Source organism: Convolutriloba macropyga, chromosome 6 (genome assembly GCF_964194025.1).
Source record: "Convolutriloba macropyga chromosome 6, txConMacr16.3, whole genome shotgun sequence".
Classification (NCBI taxonomy): Eukaryota; Metazoa; Xenacoelomorpha; order Acoela; family Convolutidae; genus Convolutriloba; species Convolutriloba macropyga.
The window spans coordinates 68,848,458-68,869,662 of NC_134473.1; the positions used below are offsets into that span (position 1 = coordinate 68,848,458).

The 21,205-nt window shown below is 35.6% G+C and overlaps 1 protein-coding gene across 1 annotated transcript in view; it reads left to right on the plus strand.

Annotated features, from left to right (window-relative positions):
- LOC142341159 (uncharacterized) overlaps positions 1 to 16,548 on the plus strand; it is a 33,352-nt gene extending 16,804 nt beyond the window's left edge. The window contains exons 3-6 of the mRNA XM_075392054.1: positions 7,011 to 7,146; positions 7,558 to 7,722; positions 10,899 to 11,083; positions 15,929 to 16,548. Of these exons, the coding sequence (XP_075248169.1) occupies positions 7,011 to 7,146; positions 7,558 to 7,722; positions 10,899 to 11,083; positions 15,929 to 16,315 (873 nt within the window). The 3' untranslated portion in view covers positions 16,316 to 16,548. The remainder of the gene's footprint in view (positions 1 to 7,010; positions 7,147 to 7,557; positions 7,723 to 10,898; positions 11,084 to 15,928) is intronic.
- Positions 16,549 to 21,205: the final 4,657 nt, after the last annotated feature.

The following is a 21,205-nucleotide window of genomic DNA, read 5'->3' on the forward strand; positions in this document are numbered from 1 at the left end:
CAATCAAAATGAGAAAACATCCAAAAGAACTAAAACAGCTGACTTCCACTATAAAACTCCCCAAATGATATCAAAGGTTGAAAAAGAATAGAAAGGACATTTAAAACCAAATTGAACAAAAAGACGAGAAAAAGTAAGGTGTTTTTTAAATTTTACAAGAAAAAAGCCAAATAAAATTATTTTGATCAAATAGAGCAATGAAGTGATCGCGAAATAATGGACAAGTTAAAACAAGCTAAGAAAATGTCTACGATTGAAAAAAAAACGAAAAGAAAGCAAAAAAATTTCAAAAAATAGTTGAAAAATTTTCAATTTTTCTGTCATTTTTCTTCAGAAAAAAATGTTTTATGCCAGCAAAATTGTAATCAATTTGTATCCCTGATATTCCTTGAGTAACGAGCTTCTATGCAAATTGCACTTAAAGCAGTAAAACAAAACAAAAGGCCGAAATACAATAAATTTCGTCGAAAAATCAGCAAAACTGATCAAAAACCTCCAAATTTGCATAAAACTCAAATTAACTACTTGAAACCTTTCATTCCTATCAGAACGAGCCCAAATCCAATACAAAATCATAATCAAACCTCAAAAACAAGAAAAGTTTCAAAAAAACTGCTTTTAAAAGCCGCACGTGAACAAAAAAATTTCGCTCGCTCAGAGAAAATTTTTTCACACATCAATTTCTCGCTCTCTCAAAAACAGCGGCATGAACAAAAAACCACTCTCGTTTCGCTCCGCTCTTCACTTTTGTTCAGCAACCAAATCACTCGAAATTTTTTCACGCGTTTCATTTCCCGCTTCAGAATTCACTCCAATAAAATTGATTAAAAAAAAAAAGGACTTCTCCAATACTCCTCTTCGAGTCGTAAAAAAAAGACAGCGCCCCAATACAATTCAAATTCTTTGAATTGTAAAAAACCAAGAGAAGGCCAATAATAGCCTCAGCTATCGCTGTGCGGCTATTAAAAAGATTCGAAATCCGATTGCGATGGATTAGTATAGTTCACATCGCTGTGAGCGTTATTTGCAGCCTGCAACAGAGAGGGAAAACGAGAATTTTGCCTGTTTCTTTGGCGTCTGTGCTTTAATGATGATATATTTTGAACCGAGAGACTAATGGTGACGTTTCAAATTTAAGTGACATATTTTTTTGCCTTAACAACAAAGATTTTAAAATGGTTCAAATTTGATCTCATTATTAGACTCAAATTCTGAACCTTGAAAACTAGTTTCCAAATATATGTCTGTACAAATATTAATGACATTGAAAATGTCAATATTTTTACGTATTTGTTTTAAGTCTCTGAAATTTTGCTTGCTTCCATTTTAGGCCACAATTTAGTGCCAGCTTTATTTGCTGAAACATACGCTGACGTCAATTTTACCAAAGTTATACAGACATAAGGGGTTCCGTTTTAAATTTTTTTTGGTAGTTAAGGTGTTTACAAAAACGGCAAAATTTGCATGTCTGTCATGACTGATAACGAAAACTAAACAATTAAACAGCTGTATCAGCTATACAATTACAGCCCCATATATAAACATTTGCGTCAGAAAGGTTTCGGCAATGTAAGAACTTCCGGATCAACAAGTTTGAAAACCAGGCGATCTAACGGGCTGAAGATTTAAGCAGAAAATCCGAACGATCACCAATTATAATGGTGCGACTGTTAGTGATATTCTGACCAATCAGATTTTCCAGCCTTTACCAGATCTGACGCTTCGGTATAAATTAACTCACAGTCTTGTAACAAATAGACACTTCGCGACGATAGTGCTCGATTATTGCGAATTCTGGTAATTGTTCAACCAGCCAGTTCAGTATTTTCTTCTTTTCACCCAAATATCGCTTAGTGTCGGTATCGAAGTTCCCATATATTTCGGCTTCAAAAGTTGCCTCTGCTTCTGTCTATTTTCTCCAGCTCGTCGTATATGTCGGAGAAACATCTTGCTCACTTTGTAGTTTCTTGAATTGGCCTGGAATCTTAGGGATTTCATAGGGATCATAGGGCGATCATAGGGATTTCGTTCTGATCCATCAGATTGAATTGAAGATTTCTTTCTTTATGTTGTTTTCCGGGTCGGCGGACCAAATGTTGCGGCTGCTCAAGAATCTCAGCGGAACCCAATCCCCACGTCCTGGTTCTCGAGTTGTACGCCGGCCTGTTTCTTCACTCGGTTTCAATTGACGAACAATTATGTCGAAACTATTAGTCGCTCAGTTGTATTAAAGGACTGTAACTTTATTTTTTATTGAAGTTAAGAATATCCTTTTGATAACCTCTGTTCAATCTTGTGCTGAAATTTGTACGGCTTCAGCCAAATGCTTGTATTGTTTCTAACTTCTCGTCGAGAAAGCTCAATTAACTTTTTACTCGGAAGATCTTAAGATCTATCAAAACTTAATGTAAAAGACTAAAGTTGATGAAGAACCAAACAATAGTCCAATCTGAGAGCCAACTGCTTTTTGTAACAGTTTCTAATGCTTCTAAATACAATATGGTTTCACTATTCAAACAATTTGGTGAAAGTAAATAATCAGTTAAATATCATAACATGTTTGTTGTTCGTTTCTGAATGGGTAATCGAGTAATTGATTTTAGTCAAAATTTACAAAGTAAAGTTCAACTTACTGCAATATTTGCATTTGACATAAGAAAGGCTGATACGTACATAATTCTAAATGCCTCAATTCATGGCATTTTACCGTAAATAGACATCTAAATTATCACACTATTAATAGTTTTAAAAATTTAACAGTAACAACAAAATATAAAAAAATGCACTTTTTCCATCATATAAGTGCTAATAGCCACACTTGTGGGTATGATGCCAGATCTTTTATTGGGTGCATGGATAACTTAGAGGTAACCCTAACCCTATGTTATAACCTCGGATTGCTCAGGTGTTCCCCTTCCAAATTCGGGGTGGCGGTGTGTTCAGATTTGCCGTCTCACCTTTTAAAATTTTTCAGTTTTGTCCTTTTTGAGTTTTGACAAAATTCCACTTTTTACGGTTTTGATTTCCTTTATATTGCTCTAATGTCTCATGCTTTCGTTCAATAGTGGCGCCAAGAGTTAGCGATTTATAACCATTTCTCGGAGATTGTTTGATTCTGTTTAAAAATGCTTACGGTACGTTGTGTAAGAGATGTGTTTTTACAGATCGACCACCATTCACGGCCAGTTTATAACGTAGATAAAATCAATATTTCAGACCTGTTATCTAAAATATTTCAAAATATTTGCATTATTTTGCAAAATTTTCAATTTTCATTCGGAAGAACTTTCCTAATTGACATTAAGTTTAAACTGGAGTTTTGACGGGTCATTTTGAACAATATTAGACTGTACATTATCATTCCATACGAACTTAAATCCTATCTTTCTAAATCCTGTTTACAATTTTGTTAGTACGCCAAACATGAGCAACTTTTGAGAGATCTGATAAAAGTGTAAAAACAGTTGAAACTGGTTTAAAAAAATTGCACTCACTAAGTAATAATTGTTCGACTGTTATTGTATCGATTCGTCAGCTAAAAAACCGAATCGTTAGCCATCCTTCCAGTTTCTCTGAGGTCCGGTGCGTGATTTGTTTTTTCTTTTCGGTTGTTTTCCGATGATGAACTGTTGTGCGGCACTGCGCCTAGAGTAGCGTTTTCGGCATTCGTCTCGAAATTTGCTACACCGGATTTTTTGATGCTGATCTCTGGTTTGGCGGGTTCTTTTATCTTTTAAGTGTATAGGCACAATTTTATAACTGCAGAGCCCGGTGCCAGCACTTCTTAGAGTCCTTCTAGTTTTTCTTGTATCATTTAATTTTTGGTTTACTTTTCGCCAGTTTTAGTTGGAATAATACTTTTTCCTAGGAATTGGTAGTCGAGATTCCGGAATAGAAATAACCCGTGTTTCCTGGTGCGCCTTGCTGATTGTTGTTTTCGCTTTACAGTGTCTTGTATTTTCTCGATCCAGTGCAAAACAAGTTTGCCATCGCTTCCACTTATGTTGCCCCATTTTTTTCTTAGATGATTGCGTCTTTTTCAAATTACTTGTCATCTTTTTACAATCGGGTTCTGAACTTATTTTTTGCTGAGGCGCGTGTTAGGCTTGAGACTATAATGTGCTTCAAATTGCAATGAATATATTTTTTGTCTAAATATTCTATGTGGGTATATATAATTGAATTTATTGATGATTTATGTAAAAGTTATGTTGTGCTGCCTCTTTTATGCAAGACAAACGTCGTTTTTTTAGTGTGTATTAGCGCTCAACTAATCCAATTGCTCTGTGATCGTATTGCTGAATGAGCCATATTGTTCTAATAAGTTTTCGAACAGTAAGCGTGGATTTTTGTTCCGTTCAACAGCTCATAATAGGTCCATCAAAACAAAAATGTGCTCAAAATCATTACAGTATGCTAAGATTTTAAACAATTTTCTAATATTACATCCTGCCTGTTTTTTTTGTTATTTTGGTCTTGAAAACAAGCTGACAAGTCTGTTAAAGTTGCAATTAAAGTTTTTTTTGTTAAACACTCTTTCGATCAATGGAAAACAAAGTTGCACAAAATATCGGCAATTTAGGTTAATAAATGCAAATAGTGTGTATAATTCTTAGAACCCATTTTCTAAAATCTTTTTTTATTGAACTCATTTATGCTTTTCAATGAAGGGCGTAAAACTGGAAGGAGATTTTGTAATCTGGCGTAATTTTAGTATTGGACAAGTACATAAAACTTCAATATATGCCAGATCTGAATATATGTTCAGATATATGCCAGATCCGAACAAACAATGCAAAATTCAAAATCCAGACACTATATCTATTTGAAGCAGAGGTAGCTTTACGCCAGATATTTTTACAGATGTTGGCAAATGACGGCGTGTGACATCAATAGAGAAAGAGCAAGAAACTATTGACATCAGGTGTATTGTAGACAATTTTGAGAACCAGTTTTGAATTGATTTGCGAAATAACCTCTTGTCGCGTGTTGATCATTTTCGTAAGAAATGGAATGACATGTAAAGTTAATTTAACATGAAAATTCAAATTATGTTTCGTAGGATCTGTTTTCGGAAATTTTGCATAATCTGTTTTACAATATATTAGTTATCTTAAAGCTTGAATGTGTGTCATTAATTGTTGTATTTTCATTTATTTTTTGTTATATTGGCTACTCTTTGTGGTAAAGCAGACAGAAGATTCCAAGAATATTTTTTAAGCTGATCAGCAGCGGAACATTATTGTTTTATTTGCGAACTGTGCTAGTGGATTCGAAATTATTTTTGTTTTATGAACACTTATTAAGTCGAACGACCACAAAAAGCTTTCTGAAATGAAGTAAACTTCCTTTTGAAGTATGGAGAATAAATTCTCTGAAATGATATAAAAGAATGTTTAAACAGCTTCTGCTGTAGCACTTTAAACTTGCCATTCGAAAGAAACATTACCCGTGCCTGTTAGACCTGATTCAGATATTTTACAGAGGCCAAAAGTTGGCAGAGAGATGCCAAGACTTGCGTAGAGGACCCAAGACCTTTGTTATCGACACCGATAATTCGTCATACATTGGCGCTCAGCTTTAACCGCAAAAATGTCATAATCAGTGTAACTTTTAAAAATATTGATTCACAACACAAGATTTGGAACCAAAAGAGCACGTGGCAACGATGAAATAAATGCAATCGACTAAGTTTTTTCGAGAAACATCACCAAAGGACAGATCACGAAGAAAGGCAAGTCGACGCCCCAAACCGAGCTCCCCGACCCCCCAAGAGGCATCGACATTGTCATTATCGAGATCCTGCGAGAGGCTCGTACAGTTAGTGAAACGAGCTCTTCTTTTGAATCTGGCTGCCGCCAAATTGACTTGGGACGTCTTCGCAACCATTGTCACAGAAAAAGATTGTTTAGTTAATGCGCGCGCTTTAAAGCACCTCAGAAGCGACAACGAAGATGAGGGTTCACTAACGTCAAATCACTCCCTGATTGGTCGAGTCGTCTCTAACATACGAGCTTGTGTATTCAACGATAACCCCTCTTTGAAAATGAAAAGGTGGACACAGATCACACAATTACTGCAAGCAATATGGAAGGGGCTACTCCGAGAATACTTACCTACTTTGAGCGCTCGAAAGATTTTGACCAATCCAGAATCAAAACTTGAAGTAAACGATGTCGTTTGGGCACTGGAGGAGTGGACTCTGAGTGGATTTTTCCATTAAAACACGTGACAAGGACCTTACCCGACCCCGACAAAACTGCCACCTCGTGTAAAGTAAAAAAAAATTGCTTGAAGACTTTTACTCGCCAAGCTGTGGAAACAGCACATGTTTTTCTAAAACCAATTCCAGCCAGGCTACGTTAGGTAGGCCCCGAGAATGTTATCGACACTGATAATTCTTCATACATTGGTGCTTAGCGTTGCCGCACAAATTATCATAATCAGTGTAAACATAAAAATATTGATTCACAACACAAGATTTGGAACTAGAAAAGGTAAGTGGAAACGATGAAATATAGGTAATCGACTAAGATTTTTTTGAGAAACATCACCAACGGACAAACCACGAAGAAAGGCAAGTCAACCGAGCACCCCGACACCCCTCTATGGCAGAGAGAGGCTGGGACTAGTTTTTTCTTGGCAGAGCAGAACCCATGTCTTGAGTTTCTCTGAGCAGATCTAAGCTTGACATCATCAAGATAGGACGTTTTTCACTTTACTGAGGGCAACTTTCAGAAAGTTTTTGCACTCGATTACAAGTTTTCTGTCAAAAAAGTTATTTGTTGTAAATGGCCATGGTTCCCGCATTTTCTACTTCGGACGTGATATTTATTTTCAGCAGGACACGGGAAATCTAATATTGACTGGAAAAATAGAGTATATTTTCGCTGACTTGTAAAATTTAACCAACTGGTTATAAACGTAATTTACTTGTCAACTCTAAAAAACTGACTAAAAAAATTATCGATCATTGGTTCACGTTCATTGGGGGTAATTTTCTGTTGTAGAGCTTGCAGAATATGTCTTCAATTACGTCATTACCATGGGCTGAGTCCTACTTCTACTTGGATGAAAGCAAGTTGCCTTTGGAGTTGCAAACCAAACAGACAGTCCCAGGGTGTGCCGCAAGGAACAGTAGTCATGGTTAGTTAGATTTTTGTTATGTCAATTTTTGTCCTTTATTTTTATAGCTTGAAACTGAGATGTTCTCGAAACCTTGAAAGGGGATTACAACTCAATCTAAAACTTTCTGCCGGGCAATAATACACGGTTGCAAAATCATGCTAGTTAAATAACTATGACTATAAAGTCATACGAATTCGAATGTAGTTTGGATCTTTTCCGTTTGTGCCCCCCCCCCCCCTCCAGCTTCGTGGGTGCATATTACTTGCACACACCGGACGCACGTGCCATATTTTTGCATAATGATTTACTATGTAATCACACGTACTCTGTAACTAGAGGTGCATAACGTACGGTAGGGGGGAGGGGACAACGGGAAACAAGATCGGGTAATTGATACAAACTGTTTTATATTTTCTGTGTTTTTTGCAGTGGAATCGTGTTGTGAGATTGTATACTTCATTGGGAGCTACAAGTGTGGATCCACCACTCTGGCTATCCAACTCAAACACCACCTGGACGCCACTGAGGTGCACGACCCGTCCAGTGGATTTATCAATGCTGGCAAGGAGCCCTGCTGGGCAACCAGATCTATGTGTAAGTTTTCCATTAAAAATTGGATGGAGAAGTTACCTGGTTATGAAATGGATCTAGGAAAAGAGAAGCCTCACGGAAACGGTTCTATTTCTTTTCACCCCGATTCATTTAACCCCGCATATTTTAACAACACATCATTTAACCACTCTATTATTTAACCTCTCTATCATTTCATTTCGCCAATTAGCAGTAGAATATAAAGGCATGTTTTGTCATAATTAAGCGGATAACTTAATGGCATGTTCGGTTTTGATAGTTTCATAGCAAGTCCCACGGACCGCTGAGGCATGGCCAAATGATTGTATTGCTAATCATAAACTACCCCCCCCCCCCCTCCATCTGATTCTTGTACAAAATAAACCTTCAAAGAAATAAACCGCCATATTAAATTTAAATTTCGGTCCTGATACGGGTCGCTAAGGCAATGGCCAAATGCGCTAAATGCGTAGCTCTTTAACAGTCAAGGGGGTTATTTCCTTGGGATTATAATTCCTTGGGTTTTTCCCCACATAAATTTTTTTCCGTGGGTATTTTCCGAAACCGTATCACACCCATGGTCAGTAAGAATAATTAAATCAGTTTCAGGAATCAACAGCACGTCATCTCAAGCTGTGTTCCACTTATTTAAGCTATAATATGAACAAGCTATATTATGTTCTTATGAACAAAATAAAAAGGTATGGAATTGGAGAGAATGCAAGAATCTTATTAAACTCCTTCCTAGATCAGATTGGGTTGCAAAATCGGATTGGGTTGTAATAAATCACGCTGTTCCTTAGGGAACTGTCTTAGGGCTTTTAATTTTCATACTTTATGTCGACGACTTCAGTGAAGCTCTATCAACGAATTGTGATGTATTACAGTTTGCCGATGATACAGCAATTCTATGTCATGCAAAGAACGAAGCAAATTTGCAGCTAACAGCAGAAGATACATTAATCAAGACAGATCAATATATGAAACAAAACATTTTAACCTTGAATGAGGAAAAAACGGAGTTAATGGTGTTCATAATGAAAATTTGCCCGTCATTGGAACTGTCGATTTCAAGGGGCACCGATTGGAAGCATCTGAAAAATGTAGATATTTAGGTGTAATGATTCATAGGGAACTGACATACCAAAATCAACTAAATAGGGTTATCAGTAAAATGGCTTCAGCAATCAGATCATTATATTTGGTTCGTTATCAGGTATCGTTAAAAACCAGAATAAATCTTTTTAAATCACTAGTTTTGTCTCATTTAGATTTCAGTGCGATTTTTTTTCAAAATTTACTATCTTACTCTATTGACAGAATTAACAAACAAATAAACTGGGGCATGAAAGTTTGCTTTATGAAAACCAAATAGTATACTGCCAGAGATCTACTTCTGGAGACTAAAATTCTTCCAGCAGAGCTCCAATTAACACGGGTGTCATTAAATAGATTTTTCAATATTCTCCAACAAACAAGAAATCGCTCTAATAAACATTTCAGATTTTTAGAAAACGTGCCAATTGTTGCAAACAAACGAACCCATAACCTTTTAGAACAAAAATGTAACTCAAAATGGAGTAATGGTTCAATCATTCGTAACTTTATTCGAAAATGGAACACACTTCCAATCACAATTAAAAAAGAAACGTCGAATACCAAATTTAAACAAAAAGTTACAGCGGAAATGGTTAAACAACACGAAAGAGTTCCAATAGACAGAAGGGTTGCAGGATTCAAACATTTGTTTATTAAACTGTTTTAAGAAAACCGAACCTTAGTTTGTTATTTGTTATGAATTAGAAAATAATAATGTTTGAATAATAAATTTATAACATGTAACATTATCCAAGAGGTTAGTTTAATTTACATGTTTCAGATTTTAAAAAAATTATAATTAACTGTATGCATAAATTCATTTGAAGCAATATATTAAAAACGCCAAAGAAAAATTTTAAGCTGAAAAGAAAAATTGTGAAAAACCCAGGTTAAGGTCCCACATCGAAGCGACTTCCCAAAAGACCCACTTCTCAAAAACCCACTTCCAAGAAATCCTGAGCATGAATTACACGTCAGGACAAAAATACGCTTGAAAATCTGTACAACGGTTAGAGGCCAGTCTAATGTGATGTCACTTTGAATTCACAAAAGTTTGCACCGGGCAAAAGAAACAAATAGAGTCATTCTCGGAACTGGGTCTAGGAAATAAACCCCCTTTGAAATAAACCAAATTTTTAATTTGAATTTCAGTTGTGATAATTTATTCGGTTGTGATAGTTTCATATCAAGTCCCTCGGGCCGCTAAGGCATGGCTCTCATTTTTCATAAGTTAAATTGTTTTTTTTTCAATCATTTTGTCTTCTCAATATCATCAAAATGGCCTTGCGTGCCCATCCCACTCAAGTGAACAAAGTACGGTTAAGTTAAGGGACTCAAACAAATTTTCGGATAAAATCTTTACTTGCATAGGGTGAATAGAGGTCTTACAATAAACGAAGGAACTTATGCCCGTGGCAGAAAATAGATAATTACCATGGTAGATAACTACACGCTTTTAGAATCGTATATATGAATTTTAATAACTAGCCGCACCTTTTATTGAGTGGTTTCGAAAAATACACTTGATTTAAAATAGGAAATACCCCCCCCCCCCCCCCCACTGAAATAGGCCCTCCCACTTGACTATTCAAGAGCTGCGCATTTAGAGCGTTTGGCCATGCCTCGCGGGCCACGGCCATGCCTTAGCTGGCTGAGGGACCTGATATGAAACTATGACAACCAAACAAATTATCATGACCAAAAATCAAATTTAAGGGGGGGGGGTGATTTTACGTCTTCTACAGTGTACAAGAAATCTGGTGAAACATTAGAACAAAAGATTTGCCCCAGATTGAGGCCCCATACCAAAAATAATTCTGATCTGACAGTCTCAAACTAAAATGACCTCTGATCAGAATCAACCCTAACAATTTTCTAGATCTTCGTGAGCTCAAAACCGCCTCTCATCAGACTCAAATTCATACCATTGTCCAGAATTTCATGCGCCCAGAAGGAGATAGACTGTAATTTTGGGCGCGAAGATTGTCTGATCAGGCGGGTTCTAATCAGCAACCTTTTCGCGAAGGTCTAAAATCCAATGAGGTGTTTTCGCAGAAGATTCCAGTGCAACTACTACTACTATAAAGTGATTGGTATTTTAGCCCAAACCAGCGCAGGACAACCAGCTATAAATGGGTGTCGGTCGTGTGGACATACGAATAGCCAGAAAAAAGACTACCTTCTGGACGCGTGTCCCTTTTACGCTGCCTCTCATGCCAAGAAGTTATTCTGCAGTAACCCCAATGCCAGACTAGTCATGCTTCTCAGGGACCCATACGACAGACTGGTGAGTGAAATGTTATCCAGGAGGAGGAGGGGGGGGGGGGGGGTTGAGGAGGGTATCGTTTAAGCAGGTGCGCAAATACTGTGTGATTAGGTTAGCAATAAAACCCGTTTCCATTAACTTGTAAGCCAATTTTAGGCAGGTTGTTAAACCTTTTCTTCCCGGGATCTTGTAATCTTCATGATATCTTGTCATCGAAATGTTGCGAATTACACTATGGTAACAAAAAGCTACGTACACTTGAAGGTTTTTTAAAAAGCACTAGACATCAAATAATAGGGCATTTTGAGCTAAAATTTGTTCTCTAATAACACGTCATTACGTTTTTAAAGCTTTTTTAACGTCTAGCAGACGGTTTGTATATTTTTCACACGGGTTTCTAAAGATATCTGGGTCAATTTTGTTCCAAATTTCTGACTTTTTCTACTAAATTTTCCAAAAAAACTAACTACTGTTTGTTTTCGTAACCGCTTCTTCAAATTTGCCCCTAAAATTTTAATTGGATATGAATGTGGGCGATATGCCGGCCATTCCAGTACCTTTCAATCCTTCTCTTGGAGAAAGTTGCCGATAGTCTTTGATTTATGCACAGGAGCATTATCTTGTTGAAAAATAATGTCCCGAAAATAAATCTTTTCGTAGTTCTTCAAAAATTCCAAATAACCGGCAGCTTTCAGCTTGTTTGGACACTTAATAAGCATTTTCCGTCCATCTGATCGTATTGCACCCCTAAGCATACAAGATCGTTTGTCCAAACTCAATTTTTTTCTGTTTTTTTTTCAAGAAATCTCATTCCATTTCTTCGAAGAACTCGTACAACTCCGTCAATGGTAAAGCGCACCTTTGATTCACGAGTAAAAACAACATTTTGCCAGAACGACAAAGGCTGCTTGAGCATATTGACACACCCTTTTGAACAAAAACACTTCACACTTTTTCTTCAAACTGACTTTTTTGCAGCAACTTTTCGAAAAAAACTCGTAGCGAGAGAAAGCGTTTTTAGTAACTCTGTTACGCTCTAGAGAGGTTTTGAAACGTCGTTACCTAATTCTTTTCAGTTTTTGCAGACAATTTTGGGGGTCTTCCTCTCGATTTCTTGACCTCAAAACTGTTATTTTGCAGAAAACGTTTTTACGCATGCTATGCACTGGATCTTGACACGACCATCCAAAATCTCGCAGCGTAACAAGCAGCGAAAGAACAAAATGATTTAATTGTTTCGACCCCTTTTGAGGGGGAAGGAGCTATATACTCAAACGGGTTTTTTTTTGTTCAGTCAGTTTTGACCGACAGATATATTCATCGGAGAGAGTTGAGACTGGTATCATTAGAAAGCTTGTCCAGCGTAGAATATGGAATCAAAATTTTTTTCAATTTTCGTTTTTTACATGGAGTTATCGAGGTTTAAATTTTGAGAAAATAGTGTGAATTCCGGCGAGATTTTGTTCACTTTTTCCGGAATTTTTGAATGAAACTTCGCAAATTTTGCTAAAATTTGTTAATTTTTTTTGAAAGTGTTGTCGATTTTTATTTGTAAAAACAAAAACAATCCAAAGAATATTGTAGGCTATTTTTATTATTTTTTTGTTAAAAATTCTGGCTAAACATTTCAAAATTAAGACTTTTTCTTCAATAACAGCACGAAATAAGTTCCTTTAGTCCATTTTGATTAAATTTACAGGAAATACAGACCTAAACACCACTAACACAATTTTTTTAGACTCAAAAAGGGGCTCTTTTTTAATTCGAATTCCGTTGAGAGTGCTCTGTAATTAAAACTGCGCCGTTTTTTGCTAACTTTATTCATTGATTATCAAAAACGCAGCATATATTTTTGATTTTTTACCTAACAACAAATCAATATCTACAACAATTGGAAAATTAAGTGTTCTTAAAAAACAAACGGCATTAGCAGGGCTAATGTTGGACCAATCTTGGACTGGTATAATCCAGAAATAATTCGGATTGTGAACAGTCGGTCTTTTTTATAAAAAAAATTCGATCTCTTCTACAATAAATAAATAACATTACATTTCAAAAAAGCTCACTAATGATAGTTCCAATTGGGTTCCTAATTAGCTCCACATTATTGTATCTAGTTGATTACTTGATAGCTTATGGTCGTTTTGACTTTTAAAAGCACTTGATTTTCAAATAAATAACGACTTATTGAACTTTTGCCTCTATTTTTCTCTTTCTTTGGTCAACTTGTAGCTTATTGTCAGCAAAGATAGAATGCTTCATCTTTCTATTCAAATCAATTTTAATCTTTATTGCGATTTTACGCCTTAAGTTTTGGCTACTGGCTTTGATACGACTAGATTTCAAATTTTCTTAATTTTTAGGTATTTGCCCATTTTTCACGTTTTCTGGTTTTGTCACATTATCACGTTATTGACAGTTCTTATATCACATTATTGGCTTTCAAAATAAAGCACCATTCATTTTTATTAAAATGCTTGAAGATATAGATTATGATTTTAACGGCTTTGGCACTACTTTCTCGAAGAGTTTAATTGATTTTTTTAAATTGTCTTTAACTGCCTTTTTTACTTTGTCTTTTTAGTCGTTTGAAATTTTACTGTACAATGACCCGGTTTCATTGCCTTTTCATGGAAGAATAGATGAAACGATATTCTGATTTTAGTAGATAGCTGATATTTTTCATGACTCTGAAACAACTGTTTTCCAAATTAAAAAAAAACACTTTTTAACTTCGCAATTTTGTTCGTTTTATTGTCTGGTTGTTATCTAGTCTCGTTAATTACAGATCAATTATGACATTTTTGTTGCCAAAGAGAGGTTCCAAAAGGGGATTAGTGTCACGCAATCTAATGTTTTTAAAGAATTCGTTGACTTTACTGGCTTCGACACGAAAAAAAAGCAAATTACTTTTTGATTTTTGTCATGTTTGACGTTCTTTTTGTAGACAAAAGACATATTCGGGATAATTACAATTCTCATGGGTTTCTTTTGGAACAATATACGAACCTAATTAATTGTTTTATACTGTAATTAATGGCGTTCATGTCTTGGGAAATTTTTTTTTTCGAAAAAAAATAAGTTAATTATTTTTGCATTTCGTTTACCATTTGTCTACTTGTTACCTTGCTTCATTAATGAGAGGTCACACACATGATACACTATTGTTGATTGCAATTGAACACATTTTGATGGCCATAGTATGGCTTTACGGTTTCAAAGCATTTTCTGCCAAGTTTCATTTGAGTTTTTGTTTGTTGTCTATATGTTCTTTTTGGAACCGCTTAAAAAATTGAATACCGGCAGCTCTCAATTCCTTCTATGGAAGCATTGGCAACCGTACACCTATGGGATATTTTATTTGATTTCTAATGGTTTTCATTATTTTGAAATTAATTGTTTTTTTTTAAAAAAAAAAGCGAATTTTTCAACTTTACTGTTTTTGTTCTTTCTTGTCTAATTGTTACCAAGCCTTTTTATTGACTACTCCCTTATCTTTTCTGGTGAATTACAAGTTATTTTGTTTAATATCAGTTTTATCTGACGGTATTTTGACTTTGTTATTAAGTTTTGTTTTTTAAAACGGACATGAAGTTTTTGGTGTAATTAATTTTTGTTTTTGCTGTTGTTTGATTTTGCTGTTCGTCTTGACTCCCTTTCTTAATATTTGCACATCTCATCAGTCTAATGCGCCATTTTTCCTCCACCACATTTATTTGCTTTGGAGACTTTCTTTTCGTTCATACACCAATTTTTTTTTTTAATACTTGAATTTTCGGGTTTTTCTATGTTCCTCATTTGGTAGACAATCAAGCCAAAATTGTGGATGAGCGGGGTCGGAACCTTATGTGCGAGCGCACATTACCGAGTCGCTTTGTCAGCTTTTCTGTTTCAGCGGAGAAAATGAGAATGAAATTTCTCTTAAAACCTCGGAATGTCACAACTGTTTTCACGCCTGAGCGCAAATCATACTTTTGAAGGAGGAATTATGCTTTAAAAGTAGAAATCATGCTGTGCGTCGGTTTTTGGTACCATAGTGTATATTGATGTCTCGGTCATTTGTAACCATTCAACCATCAAAGACCTAGTAATTTGTTACCCAAGCACCCCGTCAAGTTACCCCTGTAAACGATATCTGAACCCATTTGTAATGTCTTTCAAAACTGTAATGGATGCTCCCAACTATTATTAGGCTACATAAGACAGGCGATTATCAGAGCAAAAACAAGCATTAGTTTATTCACATATGGTTATAACAACAAAATTTGTTAACGGTGGGTTAGAGGAATTTTCCTTTTAACCACCGTGAACAAATTTTTTGGTCTATTCTGTTATCCCCGCAGTGAGCGCGTGTACTTGGGGGCATAAAAGATATATCGATCCATTTTTTTGCTTTCATAACCATATGTGGATTTTTTCCGTTTGTGTCCCCCCCCCCCCAGTAAGTTATGCACCCCTCAGTTATGGAGCACGTGCCGTTACATAGTAAATCATTATGTAAAAATATGGCACGTGCGTCCGGGGGGGTGTTAATAATATGCACCCACTAAGCTGGGAATGGAAGGGGGCACAAATGGAAAAGATCCCCATATGTGAATAAACTCATGATTTTTGTGTCTTAATTAGTCTAGTAGACAATTCTTTTCCGTTTGAACCCCCCCCCCCCCCCCCCCCCCCAGCTTAGTCGGTGCATATTATTTGCACCCCCCTCCCCCAGACGCACGTGCCATAATTTTTCGTAATGATATAACTATGTAATGGCACGTGCTTTGGCTTTGTAACTGGGGGAGCATAACGTACTGGGAGGAGGGAAGGGGGGGGGGACACAAACGGAAAAGATCACACTCACCATTGTGTGATTTTCAGCTTTCGCAGTACAGCAGTGACGTCAGAAGGCGACATATAAGGACATCACTGGAGCAGTTCATCACTGCCAGTGCAAATATCAACTACTCAAACTATCACAGCATTCTCTACGAATTTCTACGTTATTTCCACTCATCTCAAATCCTATTGGTCAAAACAGAGGCTCTCACAACTTCACCCCAGGAAACAGTGGACTATGTCCGGAAACATTTCGGCATGAAGTCCAGGAAAATTAACCCATTTTGGGGCAATAAAGGTCAGGGTACCGATGGCTATACAGATCCTACAAAACAAATTCATGAGCATACCCTAAAGCAAATTACTGGGTGGAATATAAAATTTTTCAATTTAGTTGGAGTTAAATTTAATTGGAAAATGTTTGTTTGAAAATTTTACATCTGCTGGTCTTCGCACCTGGAATGAAAATTTGGGTGAAAGTTGAAAAAAAAACTTATCAAGATTGAGAGTTTTAGTATCACAATATTAATCAAAATTTCATTCGCTGTTAGTGCTGTAAATATTTTTTTTCTAAATATTTTGTCACATCTGTAGATATGTACCATTTTCCTTTTTTCATATACTTATATATTTAATCTAATAATTTGACTATTATGAGTTCATTGTTCCATACCGATGCGTGCGTCTAGTTCAGGAATGCTAAGATCAAACTATTTCCGAAAATTATACTTTCATTTATTTCAAACCGCGATAAGTGAGGACGGATCGATGCATTGGAATTGTTTGCACAATTTTTTTCTACTATACATGTCTGCAAGCCTTCATTTTTTAATCGATTGTGTCATCAATCGTTTGGAAATAGATAATTTTTTTTTAAAGTAAGAAGCTGAGCAAGCCGAAATAAAATGGTTAAGCCGATGGTCAAGCGAGTGAAAAGTGTGTTACAATTCCGTCATTGCTCAAAAATAATTTCACAATGTTAGCCGTTAGAATCAGGGCTATTATTGGTAATGATCAGCTGTAATTCTGCTTTTTATCAGCTGCTTCATTTTTCTTAACGAACAGCCTCATCTTGAGCATATGATGATTGCAATTTCCTCGAACCTCTTTTTCATGGTAATGCCTCCCAGGTGTTTTTGGATTTAGTCCACACAGAAATCACTGGCTCGCGCAACGCTCATCGTTTTTTTAAAGCCAGGAAGTGTCTTCAAGTGTTAAATTGCCTAACAAGATAGCTGTTTCTTCTTCCCTATTCTTTTAGAACTATTTTAGTTAGATATGGAAGATGTATCTAGATAGATTTTCAGCAAAATAACCTAATAGCAGTCTGGACACTTGAAGAGAAGTTCAATGCGTTCGATTACGAAGAATTCAAAAAAAAAAATGGCTACTGAAGTTGTAGGACGAGTGAAAAACGTTATATAACTTCATATCTGCCCAAATTGATCTCAAATCCTAGAAAAGTGGGTTCCAAACTGACCAAATCTCAGGAGGCTCCATCAGTAAACGTTGCCGAACGTTGCCTTAGATAAAGGTTTTCTGTGTAAATTTTCACGTAAAAAGAAGTTAAAATGACAACTAACTGGGTTATGAAACTCATTGTCAATAATAACGACTAAATGAATTTGTAGAACCAACAGCAGTTCACCTCAAGAGGGGTTTCTGGTATAAAAGATGTCTGTATAAAAGTTGTGTTGTTGTAACGCTAAATTTGTAAGGTTGCATAATTATAAATTGTAAAAAAAAACATGGCTGGAACGATTCGATGTCGCCTGCTCGTTCTTTTCTCTTTGGGACGTTCAAATTCGAGGGGCAAGTATGAGTGGAATTGCCGTTCGATTCGTCTTGTTTAAAGCCGTAGAATTTTGGGCTCTACGGTTACGTTTGCCACATCTTGTAGGAACTTGCTGTAAAGTATCACGGGGGGCAGCCGCACATGGAAGGACGAATCCATTTCTTTGTCGGAAGAGCCGTAGCTGGTGTATTCTCCTGTGGGATCTCAAAAGGTGGAGTCGGAACTGGCTCTAGTTGATTGAAATTGTTAGGAACTTTTGGCATGTGCACTCGCATTGGGCGTGCAAAGTTACAGCGCGTAGATGACACGCCACTGACGAAAAATTCCATCCTGCCGAAAAAAGTCTAAAGTTCATTTATTTCCGTAAACGCTTTGACAACTCAGAAGACACTTTCGTGAAAAACAAAAAACTAAATGCGTATGAACTACTTATTTATGAGCTTTTGAATTTGTTCTGAGATCATTGATCCAATTGCATTCCGAAAACTTCATAAAAAATTTTTTTAGCTTTGAAAAATACCAGGAGCCGCTCATTCTTTATTAAATTAACCATTGTGCAAAACTAAAATTGAAATATGTTCTATTCGATATCGAGTGGCTAACATCCTAGCCAGGCAAGCTCTCTTTGATACAATGACGGGAAATACAGTAAGAAGGACTAACTTAATTTATCATAAATTGAAAGATGGTTATACACTAAATAATCAAGAATTGATAAAACATTTTTTCCGGCTGTAAAAGAGTTTTTCCCATACCCCTCTCCAACGTGCTTTATGAGTACTCAAATAGATTTGCTTTTCTGTGAGAAAAAAATGACCCCAGTAGCATCAATAGAACGCCAGATTTTGACATTTTTCTAAAGAAGAAATTGAAAATGACCAAGAAAAAACTTTAAAAAAAAATTCAAAACAATTTTTTAATAAAATTATTCATCAGTTGTTTCATGAAATACATCATGAGATTGGGGGAGGTAATAGTTACAAGTGAAACACATAAAAGCACCCTTTTCTGTGTGAAAAAATTTGAAAATATACAAATTTTATTTCTTTTTCTTTTTTTAGTTGAAAGGTGGTAAAGTCTTTAATCAGAAGGGCAGAAACTTTTGGACTGTGTTGTCCCGTTGTCTGTCTGTCCTCTCCGGGTCTCTCGAATAAGTCATTATTGAATTATTATAATTATTTGATACTTATTTATTTAAATACGGAGAAATTAATTCTTGTTTTCTTCCTTTCTAGATTTACCGTGTTGGCGATCTATAATTGTAACTTAAAACAGTTCAACCCAATTTTGAATTGGCAGTGAGAATAAAATTTAATTTAAACTGCACACAAACAGACCACGAATATCTAATCTCACTTATGCCCTATGAACAACTATGTTAACAAAAATGACAATTTTAAATGAATGCACAATTTTAAATTTTACCAATTTTCAGCATTGAAACCTCCACGCAGGCTATTAATTTGACGAATTGTTCTGATCATTAATGGTTTGAAACGAACAGAAAAGTGATTGTACTTCTTGCGCGTTGTATTTGAATTAGCGCACTCAAAATTACGTATGTTAAAATGATCGGTTGGCAATCGAAAGTGGATAAAATGGGCTTTTACGATAACCATTGGTTAAACATCACTTTTTCGTCACTTTTTTTATTTAACTTCTCATCTGATTTTCAATCACTGAAAATCGTTTCAAAATATTGTAAAGCCAGATGTACATCAATAAATAAAAATCTGGCCGAAATGATTTGAGCCCAAATTAAATACATGATTGATACACTGATGCGTTTTTTAGTCTTTACATTTGGGACACTGACGGTCGAAATTTGATGTCAGAAATTAAATTTCAATTTTCGGTCAATTCAATTGCAACTATGCAAAGCATGGGGAACAAAATTCCCCGCTGTTTAAAACTGATTGTCTCAATTCCACCAAAAATGTAACTAGATTTCCCAGCCGTTTGTTAGATTCAATTTAATAATTTCAATTTGCAACAATGCCAAAAATTGCTGTTCATTTTTCACTTTTATTGTTTGATATGTCATTTTCAGACCCGTGAACCCCCAATTTGAAGCACTTAGTTACCTTATTTTACACATAGCTCGCCTTCCAAAGCTTTTTTGATCCAAAATTAGAAATTTTCTACTGGGCGCAATTGTATGCTTCATCTAGACTTCCATCTTTGCCGGCTGAAATTTGAAAAAAGCAGGCCTTTTGTTTTCATTAAAGGATACGTAATTTATCAACGCAGTAGATAAAAAAATTGCTGTGAAATTTAATTTTGGGGTTCTGCAAAATTACCATGAATCGTTGATATAATTTGATTTTTATCAATTTAATATATTTCATCAAAAGGATATATATATATATATATATATATATATATATATATATATCATCAGGGTCATCGAAAAAAGGTAAAGGTAAATCTATCGTTGGAACCCCATCCCGGGATTAAATGAGTTCTAGTCTAGTCCAATCTTTTTCTTTTTCTTCCTTCAAATTTGACCCCACAAAGAAATTTGAACTTTGTCTAAAATTTCAAGGGAAAATTGACAAAAAAAATAGCAAATTAGTCAGAAAGAAACTAAAGATAGACAAAGCACACTCCTTGATTTGGTTGTGTAAAAAGTAATGAACTGGTTTCAACTGAAATGTTTAAAAAATCTCCACAAAAATTAATCTAGCACAAAATCATGCTTGGATTAATAGATCAGCACACGGAACAAAATCAAACAATAAATGGTGTACAATTTCTTCAGCAGATAATAATAAAATATTGCAGCATGGTTATTATGAAATCTTTTATGGCCTATTTTCTTGAATATCAGAACTCCGAAAAAAAAATTTATCAGAAAAAAATTAACGTTTTTGGTCATATAGTTGACATTTGAACTGTATGATTTAGCTGCAAATATTTTTTCTTTTCAAAAAAGGGACGAGACAAAATTTAAATGATGGAAAGATAGAAATATCTTGACACCGACTCTTGACGCTGTATGACACTGAATTTTGTCCTGGAAATTCCGTTGATCACTTTGATCTCTAATCGGGAGTAATCTTGAACAAAAAAAATCACGGAAAAGGAGGCGATTGAAGAAAAAACCTCACAGCAGAATCAGAGAAAGTCAATGCACGGTTACCTGTTCTGAATATTATGATCATCCTAGGCCATGATAGAAGATTGTGTGTTTGTATGTTTGGAGCACAAAAAAATGTTTTTTTTTTCTAGCACGTCCTCTTGGTGGTTACAACTAACGGGTAACCACTAAGCAGGAGAGTGACTAGGAACGAATTACAATTGTTACAGCTTAGATAATTGGCTCTAACATTGTGTTGCATGTACCTCTAGATGAAAGGTCGTTTTATATATATGGAACAAACTAATTTGAGAACAGAGTAGTATATTAACTCATCTTGTGTTATATGAAGCTAAATAACATATTCAGGAGAGCTTTGCTGCATCGGTAGTATGACTGACCGCTTTTCTGAAGATAGTAAAGTCAAGTACTCTCAGATATAATT